The sequence below is a fragment of the Equus caballus genome, chromosome 21, assembly GCF_041296265.1.
Source record: "Equus caballus isolate H_3958 breed thoroughbred chromosome 21, TB-T2T, whole genome shotgun sequence".
NCBI lineage: Eukaryota > Metazoa > Chordata > Mammalia > Perissodactyla > Equidae > Equus > Equus caballus.
The window spans coordinates 22,728,169-22,740,635 of NC_091704.1; the positions used below are offsets into that span (position 1 = coordinate 22,728,169).

General features: G+C 33.9%; 1 protein-coding gene across 6 annotated transcripts in view; it reads left to right on the forward strand.

Moving 5' to 3' along the window:
* The window catches only part of ADAMTS6 (ADAM metallopeptidase with thrombospondin type 1 motif 6), a 308,350-nt gene that overhangs the window by 128,022 nt on the left and 167,861 nt on the right, over window positions 1–12,467 (forward strand). For all 6 annotated transcript variants that reach the window (XR_011430332.1, XR_011430333.1, XR_011430331.1 and 3 more), the window contains exons 7-8: window positions 3,284–3,327; window positions 7,786–7,891. Coding sequence is in view for 3 of the 6 variants with exons in the window: in XM_070246190.1 (XP_070102291.1) it covers window positions 3,284–3,327; window positions 7,786–7,891 (150 nt within the window). In the remaining 3 variants the exon portion in view is untranslated. The remainder of the gene's footprint in view (window positions 1–3,283; window positions 3,328–7,785; window positions 7,892–12,467) is intronic.

The window sequence follows — 12,467 nt, forward strand, 5'->3', positions numbered from 1 at the left end:
GCCGTACCCTTTCTAGATTCTGTTCTTTTGATTATTCTGTTCTCTGCTTGGAATGTCTTTAGTTTTCTTTTTTATCTGGCTAAGTCTTCAGATATTATGTCCTATATGAATCTATTTCCTAATTTTTTGTTGTGGAATTTCTCCTTGCTCTGTATTTTCATAGTATCTTGTATATAACTTAATTATGGCAATAATAGTCATTATAATAGCTAACAAGTATTGGCTCTATTATGTGTAAGTTTAACTTATTTTTACATTTATTTGATTTGGTTGTTTTTCCGCATTATTTTGTCACTTATCTGCTTATGTGTCTTTTCCCAAATAGACCACAACTAACTTACTTATCCATCTTTAGATTCTAGTATATGACACTATACCTGAGCATATGATAGGTGCTCAGCAAATCCATATTTTGAAAGAATGAATGTAAAAATGTTCTTCAGTGCTTGGTATCAAAGGTAAATGCATAGATCATAACTGCTTTCTGTGAATATGGAATAGAGAGGGATATAGTGTGAATTGAATGCATGCAAAAACCAAGAGAAAATGGCATGCCTTTTCCCTATAGAATGTCTTATAGAGAATTATACAAGTATGTTAGAGGATTGGGGAAAGACGAAGAAAGTGAAAATAGAATTACCTTAGTCTAAGATGCTTTAGCTTGCATTATTTGTTGATAGCTTTAGCCTTTATGTAGGTATTTTGGGCAGTCATGGCAAATTGAAATAATATTCATCATGAGTGTAAAATAAAAGGTGTGGACAAAATGAGAGCAACGAGAGGAGATGAGAAAGGACTGTTTTGAGGTAGCAATATAAGTAGTATTTGTCTGTGGTCTTCAAGCTTTTTGCTTAATTTGCCTCCTACAATAATTTTGAAAAATTGTGTGCCACATTGCATATTTTAAAGTTGATGTCTAAAATACTTTTTATCCTAAGTTTAAGTAGCTACAGAGACTATAGTTAAAAACATATTATATGCTGTATATATGCTTTAAATAAATTCTGTCAAAACTTTGGAGCTGACTAGTTCATTCAGTCACGAAAAATGTTCACCATTTAATCTAGTTGGCTAACTCAGTCCTCATTGCCAAACTGCTTAGCTAAGTCAGACTTGTCTGTCAATAACAAGCCTGACTTCATTTTTTAGATCAAATGTACATGTTAATACACTCCGTGACAACCATCTCACTTCTGAATTCTAATTGTGAGATAGACTTATATATTGATTTTATAAACAGTCAGACTGGCAGAAAGACAGAGTCTTGCCAGGATGAAATAAGCATCATCCCCCTCAGTTTTTCTTGCTTTGCTCATTGGGATTATCCTCCAGGATTACTGCATTCTTGAGTTATCCCTTTGTATTATGCTCTGGAGACTTTTACACCCGGGGAGCAATGTACCATAACAAGGTTTGGGATGGGTGAGAAGTATGCTTTCTTTTTTGTAAAGTAGAAACAGGGTGATTATGAAAGGCAAAAAAGGAGTGGAACACTGGTGGCTTGCAGGTGGATTCTCAGGCACATCAGTTGTAGGAAAGGGCACATATGAAAGTTAGGGATTTGGAAATAGATTCCATTTAAACATTTATATCTGCATTACTCATGAAAAGTCTTCGTTTACATTTTCTTGAAGCCTGCTGGTGTGGGTTGTGTCTATGTAATGTCATAGGCATTACAGGCTATGATCACAGATAAATTGATTGTGACACCCAGAATATACTTTCTGTTGCTTTGGTAAACACACCAAGTACCCTCTCTATATCTTACATTCAAGAGTGTACCAGATACTGCAATCTCATGCCTGCCAATTACAAGAGAAGAGAGGGGATGACTGTGTGACTGGTCAGAAGAGAAAGTTATGCAAGAGGAGAAATCCGTTTCCTCAAATGTAAAGTGAACAAGATGAAGGGTTTGAAATTCTAAAAACAGGCAAAGGGAATCTCCAGGGATTTTAATGAGTTCAACAACACAGTGATATGCTGACTGTAATATTTGTTTCTTGGACATACATTTTGATCTGATGAACAAAAATGAGATTAATTACTAACCCCTTCCCCCAATAATATGGACTAGCCATTATTTATATACAATAAAAGAAAACTTTTACAACGTAGATTTTCCTGTAGTTTGTGAAATTTTGTTTTTTACCTGAAAAGCTTTTCGTTTCTGGAATAAAACATAGGCAAATAAAAATGTTTAGTCTTCTTAAATTTCTTTTTTATTCTTACTTTACAAACTCTGCATACTTTTGGTTTTAAAGATTGGTTTACGAGGATATTATAAAAATGCTTAAAATAAATGTTCACATCAATATTGATTTAGCATTCTAAATGTAATATATTTTAAAATGTGCAACATTGCTTTATGGACGCCACCTTTTGTACTGAGTTATAATGCAGTACCACATTAGAATAAATCTGACCAACATTAGACAAGCTTTCTGTTGAGCTATTTGATTAGCTGTTTGTGAAGTCACTTAAAAATATTTGTGTTGGGGGCCAGCCCCAGTGGTTAAGTTCGCACGCTGTGCTTTGGCGGCCCAGGGTTTGGATCCTGGATGTGGACATGGCACTGCTCATTAGGCCATGTGGAGGTGGCGTCCCACATGCCACAACTAGAAGGACCCACAACTAAAATATACAACTATATACTAGGGGGATTTGGGGAGAAAAAAAAGCAGGAAAAAAAATATTTGTGTTAATCACACAATTGCTAGTATACAACTAGGAAAACTATGTGATATCAATTTTATTCCCATTACTGTATTGTAGTAGTTCTTTGTTTAAAAACAAACAGACAAACAAACAAACAAGAATCTGTGTTAGAGTCGAAGGAACTCCAAATAGTGCTTGTAGCTCAGAAGTATAAAATACAATCTGTGGCTATAATAAGAAAATATTCCAGCAGGTTCAAAAGAGCTTGGGAATAAAAAGCCACCCATTTGCTTTTGTAGAAGCAGTAGCAATCTGTAGACAAGCTATTCTAGCTTCAAAACAGTATGGTAGATGATTTTATGGAACTCACGATTACAAAAATCCACTTTAACCTTCCTTTCTTACTGGCAGGTGTCCTACTGGCTTGCAGCCAGAGGCTGTGAGTGTAGTGCAGCCGGCTGAGTCCCCCAGAGTGCTGAAAATGCCAGCACTCCAGCTGGCTGCTCATAATTGCGCTGATTGTGGTCTGACAACCAGAGTTCCAAGACAGAAATGTGATAAATATACAAAAATATTTTACAAATTTGATCAGATTATAAATTTCGTCTCTCTTTTTTCTCCTCTATAGATATGACATCTGCACTTATAAAAATAAGCCCTGTGGAACACTGGGTAAGTTTTTTATAAAGGGAAGATAGTTCAGATTGTCTTTTTGGTCAATGACTTTACCTTTTATTATTCATTTGGTAATTTTCCTTTCTGGCACATCTGAAATTACTCCTATAAATTGTTAAACCTGACCTTTGTGGATATGTCACTTACCGTGAAACACGTAGAATGATGATTAAAAACAACTTAGAAGCTGCTTCAAAATCATTGAACAATAATGATAAATCAAAGGTTGCCATTCATTTTCATATAATCCATCTCTATAATGTATTTTCCAAAAATACCAAGGAGTTTGAGAGCAGATGAAAGCAACCAGCATCTTCAAATCTCAGGCTAGGAAAGGATAAGAAGAAAAGGCTGGGGGCTATTTAAAGGAGAGGCATTAAGAACAGTACTTCTTTTGGTACAATTTTGTGGAAAGCATATATCCCCATAAATTAAGATATTATTGGAAATTTTTATTACATGAACAAAAAAGGGGCAATTTTGTAAAATATAGCCAGAGGTGGAGAGGACAGGATTATCTTTTTTGTGCTCCCGCAATATCATTTGTTTTGTGAAAAACAATTCTGTAGTATTCTAGAATTTAAAAAAAAAAATCACCTTATGTTCCGGAGCGTAACTTCATACGGGTTAAAAGTTAACTGTACGAGGCCAGCCCCGTGGCCGAGTGGTTAAATTTGCGCCCTCTGGTTTAGCGGCCCAGGGTCTCACAGGCCCAGGGTTTTGCCAGTTCGGATCCTGGGTGTGGGCGTGGCACTGCTCATTGGGCCATGCTGGGGCAGCATCCCACATGCCACAACTAGAAGGACCCACAACTAAAAATATACAATACAACTATGTACCGGGGGGCTTTGGGGAGAAAAAGGAAAAATAAAGTCTTAAAAAAAAAAAGTTAACTGCAAATACAAGTAGGGGAAAATAGTAGCTTTCAAGTAGACTAAATTATTAAGCAACTAGAGTTATTTAAAAAACAGGAACTTTTTTCTAATAATATTTTTAGTGTCATAGAGACCTTTTACAGACTCAGAAGTTAATCAACTGAAGGCAAATTCTCTCTGGCAAGTCTCAATTTTCTTATCTGTAAAAGAATAGTTATGAAATCTAGTCCTATGCACCTCATAAGAGTTTTGGGAAGATCACATTTAAGGATGAGGTGGGAGAAAAAGTGTTACCCAAATTCCTTAGGAATTCAGTGAAACATCTCTTCGGAAATTAAAATTTCTCTTGATAATTTTTCTCTGCCTTCCCAGGCTTCCCTTACCCCATTTCCCTCAGGATTTATGGCAAGAGAAGAAATCCCAATTAGCCAATGATAAACAAGTATTACGGTGGAGAAGTTTGCTAGTTAAAAAGCAGAAAGAGCTCTCTTTGCTGAGAGGCTCAAATCAAAAAGACTTTCTTCATAGTGTTTTAGGTTAACAAAACCAACGTAATCCGAAGGAGGGGACCTTGAAATGAAAGCTTTGACAGTTTCAGTGCGTTACATTTTACAGTTTATTTAGCCCTTTCTTCCTCAGTTTCCTTATCTATGGTGTAGTAGTAATATCTGCCCTTATGCTGCAGGGATATTGTTAAAATAATGTAAGGAAGAAACTATAAAGGTGTTTCATAAAGAATACTATAAAAAATGGACTCTTATTCTTATTTAATGTAGAAATTGTATGTACTCTTTAACTGACCCACCTCTATTATTGTTCAAATTCTGTAAGCATTTACTAAGTGCTTAATCAATTTTAGGTACAATACACACTAAACCTCAAAGAAGGTACAGGCTAGACCTTGTATTTTTCTAGTATATATATTTTGAGGAAATGAATATGTATAGATATACACAGATATATACATCTGTATCTATACATATTCTATTCTGCTTTTTGAAGGTAGATTATTTACATTGAGATATGTTCTTCCTTGAGATGTTAGTATAACACTGCCTAGTACTTTTGTTGTCATTTTGCCAAAGTAGCTTTGAGATATTTTCCTACTCTACTCTCATTTTTTTTCAAAATAATGTGTTCCAATTTTGATAGTTTACTAATTTCTAGAATCAATACATTAATACTTGGGTACATGTCAATGCATTTTTAAGCTCAATATAAATTATTTTTCAAATAAAAAACATTATAAATTATTTTTATACTATCCCATGGTGAAAACTGAGTGAACTGCATATTTATACATGTGTTTACCATCATATGTGGAAAATATATTATCAGTACAGAATTGATCAGGTTTTTTCTTTTTGAATGGTCATTCTGGTAACTTTCATGTTGATTTTTATGCCGATTCTTGCATATTTTCTTGCTTAGTACTTCTGATGACCAATTGTAACATGGCTAAATAGATTTAAGGGTGCAAACTGTGGCCATCAAACTGACGAAATCTAAATGACCCAAATAGTATCAAACCCCTATTAACACAATGACACATAAGAACTTTGATAGCTTCAATTTTATAGGAATACAGGAAATAGTGTGGGGTTATGAAAATACATTAGTATCTAAATTATTCTTTTATTTTAGTTAATATTTACCTTTATATTTTCAACAAGTAGTAGTTATTTTCCAAATATGTTCTTTCTTAAGTTGTTCTTTCAGTAGAGCTAACAATTTTATATCAGATGCGGCGGTAAATCCGTGGTTGCAAATACACTTTGAGGAGTCATTGAGAATTCTCAACTAAAAATGCAGCCACATGGCACATACCAAACAACAACAACAACATCAAACAAAAAGCTAACCCACGCGATAATATATTTTTGGAAATATAAGAAATGTTAATTTAGCAGTAATTTTTCTAGCAATTCTTTTTTTAAGCCAAATTTCATGAAGCTCAAAATGAAGATGGTATTCAGAGTGACTTCATTTTTCCCATATCAAGAACCATATTGAACCCAATAGTTTAACATACTTAAGCTGCAGATACTGTACTGCAAACTTTTTTTGTAGTCTTTCTCTCTCTCTCCCTCTTTCTCTCAGTGGAATTTGAAAGTAAGTTACATTAAATATTTTTGATTAACCACAAAATTAAGTCGTCTTGCCCCAATTATTCCCTCTTTTTACTTCCTCTTCTTCAGGTCCCAAGACTTCTAAGTGAATGGACAGGCAGCACAAGGGTATCGCTAGTATTTGTATAATAACTGTGAGGCAGAAATCAACCCCTTCTGTAACTTCCCCTTCCACATAAAACAGTGGGAAAAACAAACAATGTATTACCAAATAGAGCACTAACCTCAACTCTGTTTCAATGTGGTTATTATTTCAATATTTTATACTGGAAGATATGGAGAAACACAATTTCCAGAGCTTTCTTGTCAGTAAAAATATGAATTGAATAGCTTTTACTACTGTTCAAAATTAGTGCAAATGGGAAATTGTACCTAGCAGAGGACATTGTTTATTGCATTCAATAAATAGTCATTGAATTGGATTGAAATCGCTTTTGGTGGGAAGTTAATTCTCAGTATTTGAGTGACAATAGTAGACTACTAACATGTGAAATTTTTTCCTACCTTTACTTTAGTTTCTCTTAAATAATTTTTGTCTCTATGTGTGTGAAGTATCATTTGGCATTGTTTCCTTATAAACGTGACATTTTGTCTTTCATACAAAAATTTTTTCTAAGCACTGTTTTAAAGTTGCATACTAATTCACAGAGCATGATATTCATCTGGAAGTAAATGTTAAATCTTCTGTATACTAAAATTCCCATGGGAAGAATACCTTGAGTAACATAACATTTCACTAGAATCAGCGAATTAACACCAAAATTTTTTGCTTTATTAGTAAAACTCTAACTCATCGAAGGGGGATGGGAGAGGGGAGAGCTACACTGAATGTGTAAATGACTTTCATCCCATTAAAATGCTTGAAGAAATTATTGCATCACTATCAGGACTAATTTCAGAAGATTAAAAAAATCCAAAAACCTCTCATCTTTACAGTTCTTTTTCTTTTGAATCATTCATTTTTGTTTTTATAAAAATGTCATTTTAAAAAACCATTTGGGATTCTCTCTTTTTTTTTTTTTTGGTAACTAAAAAGTTGCTTGTATATTTTTATGAACCCATTAAACTTAAACAGATCTCTTTAGAAAAATAATGTCGATATATTTTGCTTTCTACAGCCTGAAGAATGTTAAAATAGAAATGCTTTCTTGAATTCCCTCTTCTGGCTCAAGTTACTAGGTGGTCCCAAGTTACCAGAAGTAAAATTTATAAATCTAACCCCTAGTCTAGACATTTTCCAGCACTGACTGCAGTTCAAAAAATATTAATGTCTAGCCGGCAAAGTGAAACTCCCCCCAGTGATTTTGCAAATGACTAGAAAGTTAACCTTTTGCCAACTGCTCCTTCTGTGCATGGAGGTTATTAAAAAGAATCCAGGCATTTATAAGTATGGGCTTTTTAAGACTGAAACACCTTGGCTTGACCCTTTGTGTCTCCTTCTGTTTATTCAGGCTTGGCCTCTGTGGCTGGAATGTGTGAGCCTGAAAGGAGCTGCAGCATTAATGAAGACATTGGCCTGGGTTCAGCTTTTACCATTGCACATGAGATTGGTCACAAGTGAGTGAGTTTAAGAAAATCAAAATAAATTTTAGAACTCCACTCTTTTGAGCAACTCATAACTACTGTGTGGAACGCCTGTGCTCAACCATATTTTACTGCCTTTTTGTCTGATTTCAATAGAGAATGTTATCATTTGAGTATTGGGATAAATCATCTTAAGAACTGGAGAGCTGTTAAATAATCTTTCTGATTCAATGATTAGTGTGCTTGGAGTGGTGACTGTACCCCACTTAAGTTTTGTTATATACATTTGAAATGAGTCAGCATTAGCATGGTCTACTCAACACTGTTTCTCAAAGTCAAATTGTTTAATGATTTTTCTTTTCCTCAAGTGACAATACATATATATTTTAAAATCATCATTGACACTACTACCATAAATTATTCCTTGAGTTTTCACTCTTCATACAGCTGTGAGCATACCTTTTCCAAGCATAAGGCTTGTGCAATCATTGCTATGGAACTTGTATTTTTTAGATATACTTGTATGTCGTTGACAAAAAAACCTAATGTTGCAAAAGCAGTGAGATATCATCCTCACCCGTTTTTAGGTGGATCTGGAGTTTTCAATATTTGTTTTAAATAAATTTGTGCCAAAAACTGTCCTGTGGGTCCCCCACCATCCCACATCCTAATAGCAATAAAACTCTTACTTTCTTTGTTTCAAACAATAGGCAATAGTAAATGTAAAAGTTTGCCCACATGTGGAGGGAGAGAAGTTTGAAAACTTTAAATGATAGTTAAACATTTTTAACTAAAACAAGCAGCCTATTTGCAAGAACTCCTGACATTTGTATGATTTAAGTTTTACATTTTACAGTCTGCTTTTTGGTAGAGAAATAGATGGGGAAAAAAGAACAAATAAGAATGAATGTTTATTATACACTTGCCTCAGAGGTCATTCCTGAGATAAATCTGTAGTTCAGCTTTTTTTTTTTTTTTTCCCGAAGTGGAGAGTTAAGTTGGGTCAGTCTGTTGCATTATTTTGAAAATTGCAATTTAAACTTTACCAAATTGGTATTGATTTATGTGTAAATTTAAGTAACTAGCAAGTTTCAAATCTGACGTGGTTCATACACAGGGAAAAGTCAGTATTACACTTTTAATGAAGTCCTAAAAATATTGGTATTCTAGTTTCCATTGCAATAAACAGCAGGGGAACAAAAGGGAAAAGCTCTCTTAACCAGTCAATCATCAACTCACTTAAAAATCTGGCTCATTAATGACTGTCATAATCTTATGCAACCAGACTGAATTTAATAAGTTCTGTAAGATTTAATTAAATTGAAAGGTTAGGACAAGTAACATACAGTGGATGAATAATGTGTGTATGAGAGTACTGTTACCTCATGCAGTCACAAGTTGATCAATGTCAGTATATGTATTATAAGTCCCATTCTTGTATTTGCTTAAATAGCCGAGGTGAGGGTTTATTGCTCTTTGTATCTTTTATTAAGATTCTAACTGGGCTACTCCCAGGCTTCCTAGATATTTTTGTCAGCCTTATGGGTAATTCCTTTTAATTCTTCCTAAGATGAATGATTTGTACCTTATGTAGAAGAATTATGAAAGAGAAGTAGAATGTCTCTTAAGATTAATGTGCCTTGGAGTAACTCTATTTCACAGCTAATTCCTGTTTGATAGTGTGAGAGTTAAAAATGGGGGAGGGGAATCCGCAGAATCCTTTATACTGAGAGTCAGAAGAAATGCTGCCCTTCAAAAATGTTATTTGACAGACTAAAAATTGGCTTGCTTTCCATGTCCAGTTGATTACTATATCATTGTCCCCTTCTACCTCTTTTCCCAGACAACTAGGCAGGATGTGTTTAACATACTATCTGTTTCAATATGTCAGATTATAATTTGGTCAGTTAGGGAAAAATCTCTTTTATGGATGAAGAATCTTTACTTCCTTTTAAGATCTTAGGGTTTAGCTTTAAGGAACTTAGCAAGTCAATTGTGGTACAACTCATGTCATTAAAATGTAGTGCTCTTTCTTCCCGAAACAAAGCAATAGCCATGGGAAATATATCAAGTATGCTTTTCAGATAAGGTATACTGAATTTTTAAATTTTTATCATTTAGTAGGACTGACGTTGAATGATGTGGTGATATCTGCAGATTGATCACAGTGGAGAACATGTGACCAGGAATTACTGAGAAGTGCCCCTCCTGAGTCACTAGACTGTGTGAATATTTCTACCTTTCTTCCAATGGTGGAAAATATACTTTTGCACTCAGTGTATACTTGTGTAGGGATATAATATCTGTATTATACAGCTATGGGATAGCTTTTTTCTTTGTCTAGAACTTAGTGACTTTTATTTCTCTCCATGCCTTTGTGAAAACAAGAAATTAGTTTCCTTGTCAAATGAAAAATTGAGGTTTATCCTCTGTTTAAATGACATATCTAGCTTTAATGGAGACTGTAAGCCAAAGGCGCCTAATGAAATCTTATAGAAAAGAATGTTCCTTGAAAGAGTTTTTTCTTATTACTTATGTAGTTGCCATAGATTTCAGAAGTTGAAAAAATTCTGATGTTGAAGAGGGGTAACAAGAATTCAGCCAGACTTCTAGTATGTTGAGAAAGCTATCTAATACTACACTTTACAGAAATAAATAATCTTAAAAAGATTTGGGGGCTGGCCTGGTGGCATAGTGGTTAAGTTTGTGCGTTCGCTTCAGTGGCTCAGGGTATGTGGGTTTGTATTCTGGGTGTGGACCTACACACTGCTCATCAAGCCATGCTGTGGTGGCATCCCACATACAAAATAGAGGAAGACTGGCACAGGTGTTAGCTCAGTGACAATCTTCCTCACCAAAAAAAAAAAAAGATTCATATTTTTTAGAATACATATTGAAATATGTAGGACTGAAGTGACAGAATGTCTGAGATTTGCTTTTAAAAAAAAGGAGGAAAGAAGAGAAAAATAAAGCAAGAATAACAACATCTAGAACCTTATAATCTTGGTGTGTGGATGGGAGTTCATTATGCTACTCTTTCTACTATTATATATGTCCAATTTTTTTCACAAAAAAGAATGTCTTAAGATCATAAAGCGTTTAGAAGTGACAACTCGTTTATTAATTAATAGTGATTGAGTAGACTGTAACTAATTTTGAGAGAATTTAAAGTATTAAAAGTTGTATTGAAAGCTGCAGGAGTATATCAGTCTTGCTTTGGAAATCAGTATCAGTGTTTTGTCTTACCAATAGGGATATACTTTTTATAGAAGATTGGTTAGGAGATGAGTTTTTTAAAAAAGGAGAAATGTGGAAGACTTCGGGATAAAATGGTAAATTAGGATATCTCTGTTAGGAGGCTCTTACTGCTGTTTTCTTTCATCCAAACTTCCCTTCTCCAGCTGCAAGTACGTAAGTGTCTTTAAGTGCTTGATCAATGCTGTGTTTTCATAATAGAAGGCTAACAATAAACACACACTAAGATATTTGGGACTTTAACACCTTTGTCCAGTTTTGGTATCAAAATAATGTTAGTCTTAGAAAATGAGTTAAGAAATATTCCATTTTCTGGAAGAGTTCGCTTTTCCATGAGTATATTTTAAAACATTAAGTATAATTTACATATAATGAAAATGCATTCATTTTTCTGTACAGTTCAATAAGTTTTGACAAATGTATATAACCATTTGACCACCACCACAATCAAGATATCTCCATTTCCATTACCTGAAAAAGTCCCCTGGTTCTTCAATCTCCACCTTCCTCCCCCTTTCCTTGGCCCCAGACAATCACAGATTTACTTTGTATCATTATAGATTAGACTTGTCTTTTCTATAGTCTCATTTAAGAGGACTTATATAGTGAGTACTCTTTTGTGTTTAGCTTTTTTCCCTCAGTACTATGTGTTTGAAATTCATCCATGTGGTTGTGTCTATCAGTAATTCTTTTTTTTCTGAATAGTATTCCTCATCACAATAGCACATATCACATTTTAGGTTGTTTCTAGTTTTGGGCTATTATGAATAGAACTGCTACGAATTTCCATGTACAAGTATTTGTATGGGCATATGCTTTAATTTCTCTTGGGTGGTTCTGCTGGTAGTATGGTATGTGTTCATTTAACTTTATAATAAAAAAACTGTTTTTCAAAGTGGGTATACCATTTTGCATTCCCACTAGCAGTCTATGAGAGTTCTGATTACTTCAGATCCTCACAGACATTTATTGTTTTAAGTCTTTTTGATTTTAGCAATTATTATGCATTTTAGTGTTATCTCATTGTAGTTTTAATTTGTTGGTCATCTGTTTTCTGATAAATAATGATGTTAGTTATGATGAGCATCTTTTCATGTGCTTTCTTGTCATTCATATATCTTCTTTGAATGTCTATCCAAATCCTTTTCCCATGTTTTTAAATTGAAGAGTTTTCTTGTTATTGAATTGTAAGAGTTCTCAGTATATTCTAGGTAAAAGTCTTCATCATATGGACATAATGTGAATATTTTTTCCAAGTCTATTGCTTACCATTCATTTTTTAATGGTGTCTTGTGAAAAGCAGAATTTTAAAATTTTGATGAGGTCTAATTTAAATTTTTTCTTTTATGGTTTA